The following is a 22,837-nucleotide window of genomic DNA, read 5'->3' as shown; positions in this document are numbered from 1 at the left end:
GAAAATTTTCCATAATCCTCACAACACATCCCAAAACATCACCATAGACAGTTTCTTCTAGTGACCATTTTCTCCCTTTGAACTTGGAATGTCCTGATTAGAGCTGAGTACTACTAACAATTTTGTACTACAACCTCAGTTCCAATGAAGTTGGGACGTTGTGTAAAACATAAATAAAAACAGAACACGATGATTTGCAAATTCTTTTCAACCTATTTTCAATTGAATACACTACAAAGACAAGATATTTCATGTTCAAACGGATAAAATTTATTGTTTTTTGCAAATATTCACTCATTTAGAATTTGATGCCTGCAACACGTTCCAAAGAAGTTGGGACAGGGGCATGTTTGGCACTGTGTTACATCACCTTTCCTTTTAACAACACTCAATAAGCGTTTGGGAACTGACGAAACTAATTGTTGAAGCTTTGTAGGTGGAATTCTTTCCCATTCTTGCTTGATGTACAACTTCAGTTGATCAGCAGTCCGGGGTCTCCGTTGTCGTATTTTGTGCTTCATAATGCGCCACACATTTTCAATGGGAGACAGGTCTGGACTGCAGGCAGGCCAGTCTAGTACCCGCACTCTTTTACTACCAAGCCACGCTGTTGTAACACGTGCAGAATGTGGCTTGGCATCGTCTTGCTGAAATAAGCAGGACGTCCCTGAAAAAGACGTTGCTTGGATGGCAGCATATGTTGCTCCAAAACCTGTATGTACCTTTCAGCATTAATGGTGCCTTCACAGATGTTCAAGTTACCCATGCCATGGGCACCAACACACCCCCACACCATCAGAGATGCTGGCTTTTGAATTTTGCACTGATAACAATCCGGACAGTCCTTTTCCTCTTTGGCCTGGAGGACACGACGTCCATGATTTCTAAAAACAGTGTGAAATGTGGACTCAGTCCATCTCAGATGAGCTCGGGCCCAGAGAAGCCGGCGGCGTTTCTGGGTGGTGTTGATATATGGCTTTCACTTTGCATGGCACAGTTTTAACTTGTACTTGTAGATGGAGCGACGAACTGTGTTCACTGACAATGGTTTTCTGAAGTGTTCCTGAGCCCATGTGGGAAAATCTGTTACAGAATGATGTCGGGTTTTAATGCAGTGCTGCCTGAGGGATGGACGGTCATGCGCATTCAGTGTTGGTTTTCTGCCTTGCTACTTACTTGCAGAGATTTCTCCAGATTCTCTGAATCTTTTGATGATATTATGGACTGTAGAGGATGAAATCCCTAAATTCCTTGCAATTGCATGTTGAGAAACGTTGTTCTTAAACTGTTGGACTATTTGCTCACGCAGTTCTTCACAAAGTGGTGAACCTCACCCCATCCTTGCTTGTGAACGACTGAGCCTTTCAGGGATGCTCCCTTTATACCCAATCATGACACTCACCTGTTTCCAATTAACCTGTTCACCTGTGGAATGTTCCAAACAGGTGTTTTTCCTCAACTTTCCCAGTCTTTTGTTGCCCCTGTCCCAACTTCTTTGGAAAGTGTTGCAGGCATCAAATTCAAAATGAGTGAATATTTGCAAAAATCAATAAAGTTTATCTGTTTGAACATTAAATATCTTGTCTTTGTAGTGAATTCAATTGAATATAGGTTGAAAAGAATTTGCATTCTGTTTTTATTTATGTTTTACACAACGTCCCAACTTCACTGGAATTGGGGTTGTAGTACTAATACCTACATCATAACTTCGACAATGACTGATTCCTAAACAATACTTTCTTATTGATTACAAACTGGAAAGTGGACATGGCTAAAACCAGAAATGCATGAGCAACCCCACTCTGTAGTATCAATGGAATTCTATCATTACCATAAAGGTACTAAATTCGGACGCCCAGCAGGGCAGGACTATTCTTTCCCACTGATCCAAGCAATTTAATATTGAGCAATTGCCAGCCGGAGCTGATTTGATACATTTAGTGTTGTAGATAGTACAGTTACAGCAACAATATTAAATTAAGCAATTTTGGTCAACACATGCTAGGCTGGCACTGACTTTGAAATCATTATCAGCTTTAGTAAAATGACTTCATGTTTAGCATGTGCACAGTGCAAATGTATCTGAGTTGATACATTTTTAACTATTTGTTATAAGCTTCCATTTTGCAGCCTCTTGATCTTCTGTATTTGAAGTTACTCCAGCAGTCCTTTTTCTCAACTTCAGATACAGTGTTACTTTTACCATTAAATCTCTATTAGCTGCACACTCACAGTTTAACAGGCAGGTACTTTCACCATCTTGATGAAAGGCGGCTAGATTAACACTGCCATTACAGATACAATGTGCTGCTGAGTGGTTTTCATATTCCACTTTTTAAAATAGTTCCATATTACGGACAATTAAACTGTTTAATAACGTCTGAAGCTGTGAATATGACACAATGTCCATGAGCTGTAGATATGACAGCGCTCTAAACACAGTGCAGTGAGGTAAAACAGCCTTAATAGAGGAACTGCTTTGGGCTTAATATATGAGCATGACCTATTAAAATTTACTTGGATTGCCTATGACACCAATCCTTCAGATCAGATGAGGACACCCCTACTCTCAACTGTTCTTCTTTCACTCATGGCCACATCGTTTACCCTTTATTAATTGAGGGGGGTAGGGAGGGGGGTGTCCCTTGACTGCATCGACATCCTTTGCTGCCTCTAGCATGGGGCTGATCATGCCTGCACCAGCTGATCTCAGCACATGTGGGCTGGTGAGGAACAGATGGGTCTGGGTTGGGGTCCGGGCACAGCTGTGCTGAAGGAAGGGATTGGATGCCCCCACCCGTGGAGAACACTCTCCTTATGCACCCTTGAACCTCACTCCAATGCTGTTCACCAAGGCAATTCCCAACGGCCTCTGCTAGTGCTGTGCTAGCTTACTGTACTCTGGTCCTCGTAATTGGAGAGAAATGAAGCAGAGGTGTGCATATTTATGGAGGTGCAATTCCCCACTCCCAAGTCTACTTAACAGAAAGAGGAGGCCAGTTTTCTGTGTGCATCCTCAGAGAAGCTGCAGATGGGTAGCAGATGAACTACAATTCACACTTTCGGATGTGGATGTCAACAAAAGTTAATCTGCCTATGCGTGCAAGCGTGTTTAGAAACGACAATGTGTGAACATTTGTGTGTGTGTGTGGATTTTAACTCAAGTTTGAAAATTCTACCAGTCAGTAGTACACAATATGAAATACAATGCAATACAATATGAAATGCTGTGTTTTATTAAAATATGCAATGTTAATATCAGAATTGGCAGATGATTCAGCAGAAGACATGTATGGATATTTAACTGTAGTCTGGAAGAGGCAAGGCATGTTTACTTATGTAGTGCAGTTCATACACAAAGGCAATTCAATGCACCCAAAGCAACAGCAAAATGAAAAATAAAGAGCAAGTGCTTCAGACTAAAATAACACAAAAATAAAAAGGAAAATTGCTAAAAAGTCCCAAAGTACAATAACTTAAATACAATAACAATACAGATAATTAAAAGGAGCTTTTTTTTGCTTGATTTGCAAAGTTTCTTCTTTTTTGTTTATTTCCTTTTCTCAGTAAGGGATCCTAAACAACTACACATCCTGACAGACCTACAGTGTTGAGTTGTCTTCTCACAGTGGAAAGATGTAGAGAAACACTTGAGTGGAGCTTGATTTTCTTCTCTCTCCTATAGATGAAAGCTGCTTATCTGAGTGTGACAGTTTTGATGGTCTACCAAGTCTTGCACAGTTGTTAGGAGTCTCATTTTCTCTCTGTCTCTTAATGATTAAATCTCCAGTTTTTGCACTCATCTTCCTTTTGACTTTATCCTTCCTTATGCAAGTGGATAATCTAATAATCATCTCCTGAAAAATTAACAACTTGTAATTAATGGCCAAGTTGACTGAAAATCGAAGATGGTCTCTGACTTTTGCCCAGTGCTGTATGTATATGAAAAAAATGAATATCGCCCCACTATTCCCACATCAGTGTATCCCTGTTTTTTCCCTCAAGAATCAGACGCAGTCAAAGAAGCTCTGAATGCATCCCACTTGCTGCTCAGCGACTGTGTTTTCATTTCTAGCAATTACCTTCATATCCTCTTCCAGTCATTATTTGGATCATTTGGATCAAGATTCTCTCATCATGGCCTCTTTCTTCTTCCAAGCATTACGTAATGGCGCTTTGAGACCAATTATTTGTTTGTGTCACAAATAAGCCCTTAAAAATTAATTTGCAAAATCAGAGCAGTCTTTGTTTGTTTTTCCCTCGGTTCTCGGAGGAGTAGTTTTGAGAATGGCTGGCTTCAGCCGATTTGTAACGGTAGAGAAAGACAGGGAGAGCGATAGAGGCACAGAGCTGGTTCATCACCTTAGTAATATGAGATGTGCCTAACAGGTTATGTGGAAATGCAATAATTGCATGAGGCGACTGCACTCCAGTTGCCTCTGGATCAGCCAGCGGGGTTTCGAGCTAGCAGAGCGCATCTGACAAAACTGATGGAATTCATTTTGTTTGTTTTATTTTTGCATGGTGTGGTCAAGCGTTCCTGCTCTCCCCTTCTAGTTTACTCAGTTAATGAGATTCATTCCTGAAATCCTCTTAAATATGAATAAAAACTGCTCATTAAACCTGGGTTTGAACACCATTTGTCAGAGGCCGCAACGAACCATGAAAACAGCTGTGCTGATGAATCTCAGCGTTCACTTAAAGTCACCTGTCAAACCACCAGCTGTTAATGGCATCTGAGCCTTCGGGCCAATAGGTGGTACCATGGCTGATCCATGCCGACTATGTTGTGCTATTGTGGGCACATAAAAGTATAATTGAGTACAATTTGTACTGTATTGATTTTACAAACATTAATGACAGAAGTGGGTCAAAGGTGGCATAAATCATGAAATTTTATCACAACATACCCAAAAACAATGGTGAACTCTGCCATATCCGCAAAGACAAAGGACATAGCAATAGTCTAAAATCTTAATCAGAGTACCTTTAAAGTTCAGACAGAAGGACTGGAGGAAGATTCAAGAACAGTACTGAACTAGATTTCAGTCCCACTGAGCATGCCAACAGCACACAGTATGCCTGGACTGGAGCCACTGACCTAATGTTCTATAGCTGAACATGAAAGTGTTACTGTGTGAACAGAGACACCTGCTTTACCACTTCAGTGAGATAAGATTGAGCTCAACGTTTGTCTCTCCATGAGCATCCAATGCCAGAACACATGCCTGACGAGCAGTCTGGGGACCTTAATGAATTCCTGTGCTGTTATCAGGGACTCACGCTTTGAGCTGGGTGAGCCAACAGACAGGGGGCATGAGGGTCTAGCCTACTTTATGGGCCAAGTCTGAAGCTCAAAGGCACTGACACAGAAAGTACAATCAGACAAAAGCCCCCTCCCCAAACCCTGAACAGGTTGTCTTTAGAGAAGACTGGAAGAGCATGCATTTCAAAAACAAACCTATTGACTCAAAGACTAAAAATAAGCCAAGAATTTTATGATTTTTACCCAGTTGCTTCCTCAATTCACTCAGTGCCATTTCCATCCACTAGGTTCCCCCCATCACACGATGTTCCCACAGCATCTTTTGGAACTGCTACTAACACAATGTCATTAAACAACACAATGTACTTGGAGGAGAATGCTGCCAATTCTGATATGTATGCTAACGTAACACATTGGCTACCACTGCGCCAAATAAGGGGGAGAGGAAGGACCATCTCACCCACAGAGAGACTGAGGAAATGTTTGGCAAGACCAATATGCTCTCCCAGACTTCCAACCATGGATGGCTAGGGCATAGCCAGGGGTCGATCTCACAATCCCCAGGTGACAGGGCCTAGACTTAGATTGTCAGACCAATTGGGAGCCCGAAAAATGTTAGGAATAGGTATAATTGTCGGTGCTTCTCGTGGTTAAAGGAAATATGTGGTGTGACAGGTGTTTGACTGGGCTATTCAAACTTTTGCATTTAACTGTATAATATATACACATATAATATATACACAGCAAAAAATGCTTTGTTGTTACAACATATCAAAAATGGCTATTTTTAGATGAACAAAAGCAATATTCCATCAGTTCAAATCTCAAAAACTTTTTGCCATCCCCATCCACTTTTGCCCTGCTTGCCTTATGCCACTCATTCCAGCTAGGCCTGTCACTTCTTTTTACTTACTTATTTGCCTCAACCCAATGCAACCACTTTTGTCAGTATAATATGACTATGAAATCCAAGGTGTCACGGTTGGCTCCTCCCACTACTCCATGTGCCTTTTGTTTACATTTCCATCCATGTACATTTGTTTTGGTTTTCTAGTCCTGCCCCCTGTTTGGTTACTCCGTCCCTGATTGTCGCCGCCTGGTTTCCGCCTGTCCCTCATTAACTCTCTTGTATTTAAGCCCTGTTTTCTCCCTAGTCTAGTGCTGGTCTTTGTATTGGTCTTTGTTGTTGTTAGAACTGTTTGGTTGTTTGTGTTTCTCGTCATGGCTGTATTGGAATCTCTCCGTGTTGGCTACATGAACTCGGACCGTTATGACCCTGACTTTGGATTCGCCCTCGATAAAAGCCGCTTACCTCCGCACATGCGTCCGCTACCTCGCTCCTTGTTACACAAGTTCTGTGGAAAATGACTGCAGCCAGTCTAAATAATTGCGATCATCTCAAATAACTGATTAATCGACTACATAAGAATTGCGGCAGGCCTAATTCCAGCATCTACACAAAAGGGCCAGGCAATATGACAATTTATGTCATTATCATGATAAATTGGGTCACAATACAGTGTGCATTGTGTAATTTGCTTTTCTGAACATATTGTGGATATCGTCAGTAGTTGACCAACTGAGCAACTGCATGATTCATTATAAAGAAAGCAAAAATAGCAAAAAATAGTCCCATTTAAGTGGATTTAGTGCAGCACGGTGTGCCAAATATTCAATAAAAATCGTGTTTACAGTTTTTATAGTATTTCTTGAAATGTAACATTACTGCTTCCAGATATTCAAAATAAAAATAAATATTGTGACATATCGTGTATTGTGAACATTTCTTGAAGTATCGCAATATTACATTTCTGCTATATCACCCACTTCTACTGCACATCATCACTGCTTTGCATCCACAGGCTGTATGCCCAAGCTAATCATATTCTTTATGCTTCTGATTGTGAAGTAGGCCACTGATTTGTATCTCTGGCTGTACTGAATAAAATGAAGTGTCTATAATGATGAAAGCTGTTAGCCAGCATTGCGGTTTCTTTTCCCAACATAGAATTTTAAATGTTCCTATTTATAATATATTTATTAGATTGTTATTTATGTATTATGTAACAGCTCGTGTGAACATCTCTAGCATAACACGCTCATAATTTATTTAGTGCCTCTACAGAAATGACGTAGTCAGATGGACTTTGAAGAAATCAAATTTCAAGAAAGGAGCTTGCTTGGTGTCCGGGGCTTTTGTGAACTCTGTCCCTTTCAGCACTCGCCCCTGCTTCTTATTTTCCTCTTGGAGTCGCAGATAATTTTTCCCAGCCGGCCTTGAGCATTGTCCTCACAGGTAAGTGGCCATTAGATAAAGGTGGCATGCTTATACAGAATGATAAAAAAAAAGTAAACAAAAACTTTTTCACACTTATTTAGGTTTAGAGGTGAGTCAGCATTGTATAGTCTTCCAGAGAGGCGTAAAGCTCAAAGATGAGAATGGCAGAAATGGCTTCCTTGAGTCAGTGCTGTAATTACACTTCCTGCCAGAGAGCACACCTTGAGCGAGACAGATGGTACATTGATTTTAGTGTTTGAAAAGCTGCCATCTATCTCTCTTTATTATACAATTTCTCCCGGTTCAGTTATTAAATGAGGGTGAAGCACATAAACATGCTACCTAGGCCCGTGCTGGTAACACAGCCCCGTATTGTTCTTTATTTGGGTAACCGTGTGGAAAATAAAGGTAAACAGTTGTACTGGTTGGTGGTGGGAGGAGGGATCTTTTGCTTTACCGTTTTTTATTTTATCTTGCAATTTTCAGATGGTCCCATGCACTGAAGCAGACCCAGGAGAAAACACAGGAGTAGTGTGTGAGTGGAGTCTTAATTTTTTATCAAATAAAAGAAAATAAAGTTTAGTAAAAGTTAAAAAAGTTAGTAATGTTTTGCTTATCATGTACTACTATAGCAAATAGGGTTATCTAATAGTGATCACCCAACTACAACAATGGAGCTGTCCGTAGTGCTGAACGGTTTACTATGCACTCTGCATTACCAGTTCTGGTATATAGATACAGATAGTGATAGATACAGAAAAGTTTTTTGAAAGAAAAGTCAAAAATTAAATAAATAGTGTATTTTCTCTCTGAAAACCTGCACTGGTTAACATTTACAGTCCTGTGTAGCTCCATTTGGCATCATTTTAAAGGGCCTATGTCATGTCACTTTTTGAGGAGATCTCTAAACTACTACTACTATGCGCACAATGTTAAAGTTTAAATATATATCATTCACTACCCAGTTAATAAAGTATACGGAAATTGTGCTGCAAAACAGCCTATTTTGAATTCATTGTTTCTGTTGTGTCACAAGAACCAACTCATTCAGAATGAAGTTCTAGGGAGTGATTTTTGAAAGGCCAATCAGAACAGAGCGTTTTTCATTCTAAGGGATAACGAGAGGCTGGAAAACTGTCATGTAAAATGAATATCGACCATTTTTGGCACATAAAACAACACAAATGTTACAAGTGGGTCTCAAGGGAAAAAATACAAGAAAATGTAGGATATGAAGCCTTTAAAACACAGCAAAACCGCTCAAGCAAAGCTACATCGGGCCTTTAAGACATATTGTTTGACCTATTGATAATACTGAATTCTGCTGAAATACTGCTTAGCATTAGGTGTCCAAAACAGGGATTTGCTCAATTGTTCAGACAGAACTATTAGCAGCTTTATCAGGACTCATTTAGAAGCTTGAAGCTATATGAAGTCTCTGTCTCTCCCTCTTTCTCTCTCTCTCTCTGTCTGTCTTGTGGGAAGGTCATTTTAAGGCTCTTCCCTCATAAATCAGTAGTCCTGACAATTGTGGGATCCCTCCACGTCCCTTACAGCTTGCAGTCTAGACCAACACAAGCCACTGCTGGTTTGAAAAACAACAACAATAACAAAAATAACAAATGATTCTGCAAATCCATTCATAGACACACACACACACACACACATTTTGTATTTCTGTTTTAGTGGGGTCTTTCCATGTGCTTCTCTATGGGTTAAATTCTTAAGCTGACAAGTAATAAACTGGCCAACCCGGAATTGTTTTCCTGTGTAGTATCTAGGTAGATACAGCAAAGCAAGCATTCCAACTAGCTTGATTACAACAGGACAGAGGAATCATCAAATCATGTATGGCTTTTCAAAAGGTGAGACTAATTTTGTGAGGAAAAAATGCCACACTAGGCCTTCTGGAAGTCCCAGATATGTCATTGACTGTGAACAGAAGAGGCAGCTCAATTAATGGGTTGTTAGAAATGGAAAACAGCAGCGTCAGCAGCTGTATACCAGAACTCTCTACTAAAAGAGTCATTGTGAAACTGCTAAGGTAAAATATTTGCTCATAAGGTTTGGTCAATCTGCACCTCACGACTCGATTATGATTCAGAGTAAGGATGTATATCTTCACCACTAAGGTTGATTCGATACACATCTCGATACACTGCCACCGATACGATATAATTGCGATACTCTGAAACCTCTTGTCGATACGATGCGATACAAATCACTCCTGTTCATGATATGATGCGATTCAAAAACGATTTGATAACGCTATGACTTAATTATATGAGGATTCGGTTTGATAAGTGATCAATCGATACAGTTAGTTGAGGTTTGAGGATGTATTGGCCTGACCCATCAGTTTTCTTAACTCAATAGCACAACTCTACTTTACTCTAACAATTTAATGGATGAATGCATCTGGCTGTTTTCAATGGAGCAAAACCAATACATAATATAAAAAAATGCATAATTCAGTATATTCAGACAGAGCATTAATTTATTCAACTGAATTATTCAGTTATATTCTCCATCTATATTTATACAAAACGTATAAAACATAAGATGAACAGTTTTCAAAAGTACTGTATTAACAATGTGCACAGTGAAAATTATGATCTGCAACACATACTGTCTGCTAGACTGAACTGCTACACAAGGTTTCAGATAGTTGACTGACTGAGTTGGGGCGTGTTTTGCCTAAATAAACTTGCGATAGACCCGTCACCTCCTGTGCTACTGCTCAGTGTGGCTCGTGTTTCAGCAGGATCCGAAGAAAACGAGGGGGTAGCGGCCGCAGAGACGTCCACACCGTGCCGTCTTTTCATGTGTGTCGCCAGGTTCGTTGTGCTACTAACGTATTTGATAGTCCCACGGCATTGTTTGCAGATTGCGTGCGTCTTGTCAAATTGACCACCTCGCTTAAAAAACCCGAAATATTGCCACACGTTTGATTTGTGTGTCTTTTTTGGTGCGTTAAATATCTCTTTGTCGTTGCTAATGCTCTCGTTTCCCTCCATCTTTGTTGTGTACGTCAGTACCTGAGGACACGAGGGTGCATTTATGTTCCCTCGAAAAAAAAAAGAAATCAATAAAAATAAAAAATATGTTGCCTCTGAAAATACGTTAGAATAACGAATAGATACTGGAAAACAAAACACCCGATTTAACCATGGTATTTGCCGATGCAAAAAGGCTAGAGGAGATGCACCGTAAATTCGCCCACAAATTAAACCCGATGCACGTTGAATCTACCGGTGCAGGCGAATCGCAGACATGTGTGCCGAATCACCGATGTGAATCGGTGAATCTCCCCATCCCTAATTCAGAGGCTGTGATGTGATTATAAAACGATTATCGACGCATCTTGATGCATCTTTTTTTCTATACAGGATGTCTTTTTTCTCACTGTGTGAGGTGGCGTGCCAGTAAAATATCTTTGAGACGGGATGCTGTATCTCGCCTCCAAAGTGTGTAACATAGTGCAAAAGCCCTGGGTCTCAACACCTGAGTACAGACAGAAATCCGTGGCGATAAAAGTTGTGATAGAGTTTGTAATTCACTTCCGAGTTGGATGGAAGCTTTGACAACACTTGCTCAATGGTCCTCAGGTTGGCAGCAAGTACAACCAGATGGAAATTGGGTGGGAATGTGTAATATGGTTTCTCACATTTGCCGTGTTTCCAAATTATTTTTGTTTAGCGTGACGCAACTTGCATATAGTCTGGCTCTTGTCCAGGTCCACATCAGAATTAGTGTTCTAGGCAAAAATAAAATAATCCTCCTTTGCAGTAAAATAAAGCTCAGCTGATCATTCTCACAGTTTTAACAATAAATGGTCTTGAACACTAGAATTAATGTAGCCTATAACTGCTAGTTTACCTAGCTAGTAGCTAAGGAAAAGGCAAAGAGAAAGATTTAAGACGAACATCGATAATTTGGAGACAAATAGACTTATTTGCATTTATAATCACTCCAGCTGGTTTCCTGATACATTTAATCTGCAACGAGAAACTGTGAAGCACTAAAAAAGGTGAAACTGAAGTCAGTTTCCTGCTAGAATTTTCCCACTCCACCTGCAGTAGTTACATTGTGGTGCCTCAGATGCAAAATAAGGTGGAAAGGGAACATTTGAACAAGAAGCTGGCAAACAAGAAGCGACTTCAGCCTTGTAAAAAGTTGAACATTGAGACATTTTACAAGAAACTGTTCTACTTTTGTGGAAATGTTTCCAGCTGGTGATGCAACAAAAGCAGCTAAAGCTTGAATCAGAGAAATGTAAGTCTGTGTTTTCCATCCATCCATTTTCTAAGCCGCTTCTCCGTCAGGGTCGCAGGGGGTGCTGGAGCCTATCCCAGCAGTCTTCGGGCGGAAGGCAGGATACACCCTGGATGGGTCGCCAGTCCATCGCAGGGCAGACAGACAGACACAGACAGTCACACCTAGGGGCAATTTAGCACATCCAATTGGCCTGACTGCATGTCTTTGGACTGTGGGAGGAAACCGGAGAACCCGGAGGAAACCCACGCAGACACGGGGAGAACATGCAAACTCCACACAGAGAGGACCCCGGTCACCCGGCCGGGGAATCGAACCCAGGCCCTCCTCGCTGTGAGGCGACAGCGCTACCCACCACGCCACCGTGCCGCCGTCTGTGTTTTTGTTTATATTATATTTTTAGCCTACACTAGGACATTAGTCCATACTGAAACATATTTACAGCCAAGACGGTAAAATGGATATAAATGTTGTTGCTCCTAGGCTTGTTTGATTTTTGTTGAAAGGACAAAATGACTCTTATTAACATTTGGGTTTCTCTAGCTTTTAATGTAGTGTGTCACCACAGACTGACGGGCGCTACACTTCCGCACTTCCATGTTACGCCTTTTGTGTTCCATCAACATTACAGCATCAATTAAAATTTAGAAAATCTATTTGTCCACATTTGTGAATCGATTCAGCGTCGTCCATGTCCGCAATGCATCTAAGAATCAATATTTCCCTACCCCTACTGCTAATATATCTGTTACAAGCGTCAAGGAAAATATAGAATGTCTTTTTAGGGCTTTAAATGTCTGTGTTTAATCTGGAATGACCAACAAATGTTCATGCAAATCATTTTCACCTTAGCGCTAACAAACTACTAGAATCCGACAGGAACATAGCAGAGGTTGGGGTTATCATCATATTATTTTTCTCTTTATATTTTGACTTTTTGAGTTTATGGCTCAAATTGAAGACTCAGCTTTATTAGTTATGGTTCGCCACAGCCTATTACTATGCTTGGAAACCATGGATGAACAGGAGTTAAACTTTTGGACATATAGTGCGCATTTTATTCATGTGGAAATTTCACATTTCAGTCAAGTAATGCATTTCTTGCATATGTTCTGACGCACGTCCAGCTGTTTCCGTGAGTTTAGCTGAAGGCGAGGGCCGCAGATGGACTGCTGCTTTTCTCCCTAGCATGAGCCACTTGCTCCATCATTTTCCTAGCCAGAGCAGTTAAAGCCAACATGTAAGAGCCAAGCGGCCCCATGCATACGAGGCTATTGAAGCAGAATGCACTGTGCAGTGCGGGGAAAATGTCTCCTCATGGCATGCAAGGCTACAGAAGTTTGAGAGGAGTGTATCCTTAGCACATCTCTTGAGTTCAGAGATATTCAGAGAGACACATGCTGCAAATTCACAGTGAGGTTTTTACAGAGTGCCATTTGCAACTATTATGGGGAGAAATAATTATACAGGCTTCAAACTGTTCAGTCTATTCACTAAATGATCATATCTGTGGTTTCTATAAGAGAACAGCTTGTGAGAAACAGTATGGTGGATGCACGAAGATTAGTTTTCTGGTAGTTGGTTCTGGCACAAGAAAATTGAGTGCTCCAAATGGACCCTACATTAACTACAATATGAGGAACAGAAATATGTTTAAGAATGCAATATAAAATATTTAATACATGCTTAAACTAATTAGGCAAAATGAAAAGGGATTAGCAGAGATGGTGCTTTCTGCTGGAGTTCCATAAGATGCCTTATCTCTGCCAGACAGCTTGGAGCATGCCAGCGATGCCAGGAGTCAGATAGAGAGATTACTCACACAGATAGCTGCTCTCCGACCACTTCTGATGACCAGACTTAACTGCCTCAGCCAACTCAGAGCAGTGCTTTGGCAGCAAATTTAATCACTTATGCCCCGACGGCCAAATCACTACAGTAAGCAGCCGCTGTTGTAAAGTAATCGTAAAGTAATTAGTGCTGGTTCTGAAAGCACCACAGATGAGTATTCGCCCAATATGTGCAAATAAAAATTAGGCATTTTGTTGTTTAACATTATCTGGGTCACCGGTCACTGGGTAGAAGGAGAGAAATACCCTGGACAGGTCACCAGTCTACTTACAAAATAGTCTAAGAAATTTATTTTGGGTAAAAAATATATACTGTATGTCCAAAAGTATCCATATGCCTCTACAAATGGGTGAATTCAGCACCCATTGCTGAGACACATGAGCCTTAGGTCACCATGCCCAACACCAAGCTTTTAGTAGAGGGGTTTAAATCCTCCCAGCATTGGGCTCTAGAGACATGCATTCTCTGGAGTTATGGAGCACCAACTATTTCTTTGTATTTCTGTGGTTGGTTGAAGGGGACTTTGTGATCTAGAGCTAAACAGCCAACATAAGCACCTGACCACACTAACGCTCTTGTGGCTGAATGCAATCCTCAAAGCAATGTTCCAACCTCTAACAGAAAACCTTCCCAGAAGAGGCTGTTTCTGCAGCAAAGGTGGACAAACGTTCTGTAAATGCCCCTGATTTTAGAAGAAGTATTGGATGAGCAAGTCTCTACAAACTTTCTGAACTTTACAATAATACATTAGGATCAATTCTAACATTCTAAAATCACTGTGATTAAATTACCACCACCTGATCAACTCACCATGCACCAAAGCTTTTTAAGCCCTATGTTCCAGGAAATGATGAACCATGAACTCTTATACTGTATCTCAAGCTTCTGATCATGCAAGCATGAGTGACCAGCCTGCTGTAATGGCTTTTTTGTTCAATATAAACACGATGTACATACTTTGCTCTGATGACTAGTATGTTAATATTTTATTTAATCTCTGGAGTTTAAAAAAACAGAACTTCCAACACAAAGGGAGGAAGTTCAAAAGAGAACATGATCAGGGGGAAATAATGATTTCCAATGCCTCTGGGTGTGTTAGGTTAAGCAGATGTTTATTAGAGCTGTGCTGGTGATGATCTGTCAGCATGTAAACAAAATGTCAACAGTTAGGAACAAGTATGGATGGTTTTCACTGCGGTTGCAATGATATAAAATTCAGCACTTACATGCACTTTGACCTTTATTTAAATGAGAACAGTATAAAGATAAGCTACTTAATGTTTTACCTTTTGACATGCATTGTTTTTTTTTTGTAAATATACACTCATTCTGAAACTGATGCCTGTAACATGTTTCAAAAAAGGTGGGACAGGTCAATTTAAGACTAGGAGCACTGTGAAATGTTCCAAAGGCATCTTAAACAATCATGCGTGGATACATAATAATGTAATAAATCCTTTATGAGTAAGGTTGAGTCATGGCTCAACATTGACAAAACATTTCAACAGTTTAAGAACAACATTCAAAGCAGGGCCAAAAACCAGTACTAAATGTCAATAACCTGTAATGAATATAACACTTGGGCTCAGGGAAATTTCAGAAACCCTTGTCAGCAAACACTGTTCATCACTGCAACTGCAAATGTATATTAAGTCTCTACTATGCAAAATAGCTGACATTTGTCAACAACAAACAAATACTGCTGTGTGCTAAAGATCATTCAAAATTGAAATGCATGCTGTGCCTCTTGAGTCTACCTGTCAAACTGTTTTGGGAAATGATGGATGTAATGTTCTCCAGGCCAAAGAAGAAAAGGACTCTTTTACCAATGCAAAGTTTAAAAGCCAGCAACTACTGGGTTTGTGAACTACTGGGTTTCCACTGAATGAAATTAAAGCTTTAACATGGTCAATGAAAGATATGAATAGGTTTATTTGAGCCTCTAGAAGGTGTTGGGTTACCTCCATTGCACATGCTGACAGAGCTATTCACGTGTCTGAGTTTCAGACAAAGCGTATCAACTGAATAACAATGCAACTTTTATTACACCATGGTTATAATTCAGCGCACCAACAGGTAGAAACACATCAGGATTCATCAGCTGAGCCCTGTAGGGGAACCTGTTCTGCTTTCAAGCAGCATTGTTTCATATAGGTTCTTTAAAGCACAATAAATGAACAACTGCATTTGTCAATTATTAAAGGTCACATTGTATTATTATTATTATTATTATTCTACTCGTGATCATTTATATGGATCCATAGCATCTGAAGTGGAAGTCTTGAGGTTGTCTGTTTATAGAGCTTATAGAAGCTTTAAGGATTCTTATTGTTATTGTTGTTTTTTGTGGTTGCCTTTGTTTCTCAACCTAATCTCTGTCTATTGCACCTGTAGCAGGTTGATAATCACAGGTAATATTTTCAGCATCTTTCCCTGTACTTAGTAAAAGCCTGCAACATGTTTCAAAAAAGGTGGGACAGGTCAATTTAAGACTTGGAGCACTGTGAAATGTTCCAAAGATATCTTAAACAATATAAGCAATCATGCGTGGATACATAATAATGTAATATATCCTTTATGAGTAAGGTTGAGTCATGGCTGAACATTGACAAAACATTTCAACAGTTTAAGAACAACTACCTGTCAAACTGTTTTGGGAAATGATGGATGTAATGTTCTCCAGGCCAAAGAAGAAAAGGACTCTTTTACCAATGCAAAGTTTAAAAGCCAGCAACTACTGGGTTTGTGATCTGTGACAGCCAATGACATGGATAACCTACACATCTGTGAAGGCACTATTAATGTTAAGGAGAACATACACATTTCGGAGCAAACAACGATGACCCTAAACACGTCGGGGTCTCTGCTGTTGAATATTGTGCTTCATGAAAAAGTATCCATCCATCCATCCTAAGCAATGAGGCCCAGACCTCCCTTTCCCCAGCCACTTCCACTAGCTTTCCAAGGGGGATTCTGAGGCGCTCCCAGGCCAGCTGGGCGATATAGTCACGCCAGCGTGTCCTGGGTCTTCCCCGGGGTCTCCTCCCAGGTGGACTTGCCTGTGACACCTCCCGAGGGAGGCGTCCAGGACGCATCCTAAGCAAATGCGCGAACCACCTCAGTTGGCTCCTCTCAACGTGAAGAAGCAGCGGCTCTACTCCAAATCCCTCCCGGATGACCGAACTTCTCACCCCATCTCTAAGGGAGAGTCCAGACACCCTGCGGAGGAAACTCATTTTGGCTGCTTGTATTCGCAATCTTATTCTTTCGGTCATTACCCAAAGCTCATGACCATAGGTGAGGGTGGGAATGTAGATCTACTGGTAAATCGAGAGCCTTGCCTTATGGCTCAGCTCTTTTTTTACCACAACAGACCGGTAAAGGGCCCGCATCACTGCTGACCCAGCACCAATCCGCCTGTCAATCTCGCGCTCCTTTGTACCATCACTCGTGAACAAGACCCTGAGATACTTGAACTCCTCCACTTGAGGCAAGAGCCTATCCCCGACCCAGAGAGGGCTCTCCGCCCTTTTCCGCCTGAGAACCATGGTCTCGGATTTAGAGGTACTGATTCTCATCCTGGCCGCTTCACACTCGGCTGCAAATCGATCCAGCGAAAGCTGAAGTTCGTGGCCTGATGTCCCCAATAGGACCACATCATCTGCAAACAGCAGCGATGTGACCCTGAGGTCACCAAACCAGACACCCTCCATCTCCTGACTGCACCTAGAAATTCTTTCTATAAAAATTATGAATAGAATCGGTGACAAAGGGCAGCCCTGACGGAGTCCAACTCTCACTGGGAACGAGTCTGACTATGCAAACCAAACTCCAGCTTTGTTTGTACATGGCCTGAATGGCTCGTAGCAAAGACTCTCTTCTCCAGTACCCCTGCATAGACCTTACCAGGGAGGCTGAGGAGTGTGATTCCCCTGTAGTTGGAACACACCCTCCGCTCCCCTTTTTTAAAAAGAGGCACCACCACTCCAGTCTGCCAATCCAGTGGCACTGCCCCGGATGTCCACGCAATATTGAAAAGGCGTGTCAGCCAAGACAGCCCCACAACATCCAGAGCCTTGAGGAACTCAGGGCGGATCTCATCCACCCCTGGAGCCTTGCCACCAAGGAGCTTCTTAACTACCTTAGCGACTTCAGCTTCAGTAATGGACAAGCCTATTCCCATGTCCCCAGACTCTGCCTCCTCACTGGAGAATGTATCGGTGGGATTGAGAAGGTCCTCAAAGTATTCCTTCCACCGACATCTTCAGTCGAAGTCAGCAGCACACCATCTCCACTATATACAGTGCTAGTGGCACACTGCTTTCCCCTTCTGAATCGCCTGACGGGTTTGCCAGAATCTTTTCGGAGCCAACTTAAAGTCACTTTCCAAGGCCTCACCAAACTCCTCCCACACACGGGTTTTTGCCTTGGCAACGACTGAAGCCGCAGATCGCTTGGCCTGTCGATACCTGCCAGCTGCCTCTGTTGTCCTACAGGCCAACCATGACCGGTAGGACTCCTTCTTCAGCTTGACGGCATCTCTCACCTGGGGTGTCCACCACCGGGTTCGAGGATTACCGCCCCGGCAGGCACCAACTACCTTGCGACCACAGCTACAGTCAGCCGCTTCAACAATGGAGGAGCGGAACATGGCCCATTCTGTGTCAATGTCCCTCACCTCCCCTGATATCTGGTCAAAGTTCTGATGGAGGTGTGAGTTGAAGATCAATCTGACAGGTTCTTCTGCCAGACGTTCCCAGCGAACCCTCACTATACGTTTGGGCTTGCCTGGTCTGACCAGCATCTTCCCCCACCACCTGATCCAACTCACCACCAGGTGGTGATCAGTTGACAGTTCAGCACCTGAGTGTCCAAAAGACATGGCCGCAAGTCCGATGACACGACTACAAAGTCAATCATTGAACTGCGGCCTAGGGTGTCCTGGTGCCATGTGCACTTATGGACATCCTTGTGTTCAAACATGGTGTTTGTTATGGACAAACTGTGGTTTGCATAGAAGCCCAAAAACTGAACACCACTCAGGTTCAGATCATAGAGGCCATTCCTCCCAATCACACCTCTCCAGGTCAAACTGTCATTGCCCACGTGAGCGTTAAAGTCCCACAGTACGACAATAGAGTCTCCAGGAGGAGCACTTTCAAGCACCCTTCCCAAGGACTCTAAGAAGGCTGGGTACTCTGAAAAAGTATATATATATACACAAACAAAAATAATAAAGTCAATAAGTTTGCACATTAAATATCTTGCCTTTGTACTGTTTTGAATTCAATACATGTGAAAAAGGATTGTTAATCACTGCTTTTTTATTTGCATTTTACTTACATTTTTTTTAAAAAGTATGGTACATTAAGGTTTCTTTGAGTATTTATGGTTCTATATGGAATCATTTTCTTTACTAAAGAACCCTAGAAGAACCATTGTTTGTAAACGTGTACGGTCCCACTGTTTTGGAATAGGGTTTGTACATGTACCCACCTTAGCCCAGCTGCTAAAAATGCCCCAATTCACATACTGTTTATGAGGATTGTGAAGCTATCAGCTGTGGTCAGCTCAACTAACAGCAATCATACAATGTGTTATAACAGTGACCGGCCTAGTGTTAAAGCTTACAACTCTCCACATGAGCTTAATGACAAATCCTATGAATCTGCAATCTTGTGATCCTACTGAAAAACTGGAAATTCATGTTTCCTTATATGAGTAGTCATCATCCATGAACTTCACTGTCTTTATGAATCGTAACACATACTGCATAAAAAATGGTCTTTAAATACAATTTGTTGATGGGGTTAAAAACCAACTGATCAGTGTAGCGCTGTACTATATGTACATAATCATTAGTTAAATAGGGTTCGTATAAGCCTGCAAAGTAAATACAATAGCTGAAGAGAAATCCCCATCTTCCGGCACATTCTCACAAACAGTAGAGCTCAATAGTGATAAGCATATACTTAGAGACTGCTTCAAGGAAGAATGAGCCATCACTGTCAAGATAAGTGCATCTGTTTAGAGAAGGCACAGCCGTGGAGAGATCCATGAAGGACAGATAAAACATCTGGTTTTCATGAAGAGAACATTTCCTCCTGAATTAAATCTTTACCTGACAGGGAAAACGTGATAGCTTAGTCTCGCTCACTCTCCACTGAATGAAATTAAAGCTTTAACATGGTCAATGAAAGATATGAATAGGTTTATTTGAGCCTCTAGAAGGTGTTGGGTTACCTCCATTGCACATGCTGACAGAGCTATTCACGTGTCTGAGTTTCAGACAAAGCGTATCAACTGAATAACAATGCAACTTTTATTACACCATGGTTATAATTCAGCGCACCAACAGGTAGAAACACATCAGGATTCATCAGCTGAGCCCTGTAGGGGAACCTGTTCTGCTTTCAAGCAGCATTGTTTCATATAGGTTCTTTAAAGCACAATGAATGAACAACTGCATTTGTCAATTATTAAAGGTCACATTGTATTATTATTATTATTATTATTCTACTCGTGATCATTTATATGGATCCATAGCATCTAAAGTGGAAGTCTTGAGGTTGTCTGTTTATAGAGCTTATAGAAGCTTTAAGGATTCTTATTGTTATTGTTGTTTTTTGTGGTTGCCTTTGTTTCTCAACCTAATCTCTGTCTATTGCAGCTGTAGCAGGTTGATAATCACAGGCAATATTTTCAGCATCTTTCCCTGCACTTAGTAAAAGAACAGCAAACCCGTCAACTTGATATGCTCTCATAACAGAAGCCAGTGGTGCTGAAGCCGGAGTATTAATTTCAGAATGCGCTGTGAGTGATCCTTATAAATAAGAGATTAAGAACAGCAGTTCTTTAGGCAATGATTACTTGACAAGGTAGTAGCTGTAAGATACAGTTATTTAAGCATTATTCTGAGCAATTATTAAGCAATTAAGTCTAATATAACTAATGAATGTATAGGTGGGCTGTGCATATCAACCCTGATCAGCACTGAATTAACACCTACAAGAATGTCTAATCCAGCCTTCAGGAATCCTCTGGAGCTCAGATAGAGCAAAAATGTGGTTCAGCTGGGGGTCCGTAAGGACCTGTTTGGGAAAATGCTGAGCTAGACTTTCCAGCTGGACGCAAATGAACACTGTAAGAGAGATTCAACTCTGGAGATTTTGCTGCATACCCAGGGGTGCAAATTTGGTCTGACAAGAGGAGGAGGGGGCAATGTCAGAAGGCTACAGCTTACATACAGCAATTCAAGTGTAAAAATAGGTAAACAAAGCTACAGTTACATTGATATCTCAGGAAAACACACACTCAGAATGTATATATGTTTATATATTTGCCATAACGATGCCATTTTTTAAAATTCGTAGCTTGAATGATGTAAAAAGCTTGAGGACCATGCCTCCCTGCTTAAATGAACAGCGCTCGCTTGCATTCTTCCTCACAACTTTCATCAAAACTCAGCAGAAAACATATAAAGAATGTTATTTGCCAAGCTTAAACTTCTTCATATGAAGTGTACCAAAATATTTAGGCCACATCTTAAATACAGGTAAGCAGACTTTCTAAGTTGCTTACACTGGCATTTCATCCAGTAAAGCTGGAGCTTCTCTGAACACCGGGGTTTAAGACAGCTTTTGCAGCCTGATCTGGTACAATAAAAGAGTACAGGTCAGTTATATGAGATGGATGGATTTAATAACATGAAAACATACTATCAGATGAAAATGTACTAAACTGGACCTTCTGCAGCCAAGCTCAGTGCAGTCAGTGCTCTTAAAGCCACACGAGAACCAGGAAACTTAGGGTAACGCGCGTCATTTATTTACACCCGTATTCGTACATGCCCCGCCCTCCTGTGCTAGGATTGGCTAGTTGTTCGTACTCGAGGGCCATCCAACTATTGGTTAATTGCAAGTGGATGTGAACTAGTAGCCAATTCCAGCACAAGCGAGTGACAACACTAGCCAATGAGCGCGCACGAAGGCGGACTTTGACGGAATACGGGTGGGAATAAAACAACCGCCGCTGACGTGCAGTAACAGACAAGCGTGTGTTTGCAGGCTACTTTTGGGCAACTTTTCACATAACCGTTCACCGTTTGTGAGAAAACATCGCCATGTCATCCTCAAATCATCCCGAGCAGCATGCAGTGCAGAGCAAATGTGAACACTGTAAACCTTTTTAAACGGAAAAAAGACTCTTACCTGCAGATGCCCCTGGTACATATTGAGCTGATCGAAGATCCCCCGGACTAAAGGATGCCAGTCAGCTAGCTGAGCGCCAGAGACAGCAGCATATGAAGCTCATTCGCGCAAAAAGTGTCCAGAAAGTAAAGTAAGGTAAGGTTCAGACAGAACACTCAGCTCGACCAAACCCAAACAGCTTTCAGTCACAGTCTCCAAAACAAAGTGGTCTCGGTTAAGCTGAGGAGGATGTGTGCGGCCATCCGACTTGCTCTTCGTGCCATTAAACACGGCAGATGTCCCGGTTCATGGCTCTGCTGTGAGTCCCTGCCCCTCCTGCTGCTTCTGGAGGAGTTGCTGTGGCGCCTCGGAGCTCATACCGTCTCCTTTATCAGCGTGATTTTCTGTTTCTCCACCTGTTTTGTGACAAACCCCGCCCCCCTGAGCTGCGATTGGCTGGCAGTTCAGGCTTAAATCTGGGAAAAATAGTAAATGTTGGCCAGCTACACACATTGTGGTTATTAGCACGTTTATTATATTTGAATTATACATTTTATTATTAACGATAATAATAATAATAATATTTTTCTCCAGTGATGTGCCTCTGTGCTTTTACTACACTTCAGCAGCGGGAATCTCGATTAGATTTAATCATGTAGAAGCCAGGATCCCATTCTCTGCTCTGGGGTTGACTGGTAGTTCATATTCATTCATACGAATGAGCTACTAGCCAATCCCAACGAAGAAGGCGGGGCTTCGTCTGAATACGGGTGGGAAAGGAAAACAACGCCTGTTCTTCGCCTGCCTCTCTTCTGTTCGCCTCTTCCACTCACGTGGAAAGTCTTCACATTGAACTATCACTGAAACGTTGTCATGCAGCCCGAGGCAAAGGAGTTCAACAGTATGACGTCTTTCTGTAGCCCTAATCTAAAATAGCACACACTGAGCTGCACACCTCTCTGTCTTTGTTTTTTTGAA

The 22,837-nt window shown here is 41.6% G+C and overlaps 1 protein-coding gene across 4 annotated transcripts in view; it reads right to left on the bottom strand.

The window, feature by feature from the left end:
- pex5la (peroxisomal biogenesis factor 5-like a) overlaps positions 1 to 22,240 on the bottom strand; it is a 116,034-nt gene extending 93,794 nt beyond the window's left edge. For all 4 annotated transcript variants that reach the window (XM_017698095.2, XM_017698094.2, XM_017698096.2 and 1 more), the window contains exon 1: positions 21,881 to 22,240. In XM_017698095.2, the coding sequence (XP_017553584.1) occupies positions 21,881 to 21,901 (21 nt within the window). In that variant the 5' untranslated portion in view covers positions 21,902 to 22,240. The remainder of the gene's footprint in view (positions 1 to 21,880) is intronic.
- Positions 22,241 to 22,837: the final 597 nt, after the last annotated feature.

Source organism: Pygocentrus nattereri, chromosome 26 (genome assembly GCF_015220715.1).
Source record: "Pygocentrus nattereri isolate fPygNat1 chromosome 26, fPygNat1.pri, whole genome shotgun sequence".
NCBI classification, from domain to species: Eukaryota; Metazoa; Chordata; class Actinopteri; order Characiformes; family Serrasalmidae; genus Pygocentrus; species Pygocentrus nattereri.
This window is presented reverse-complemented; position numbering and strand designations above follow the sequence as displayed.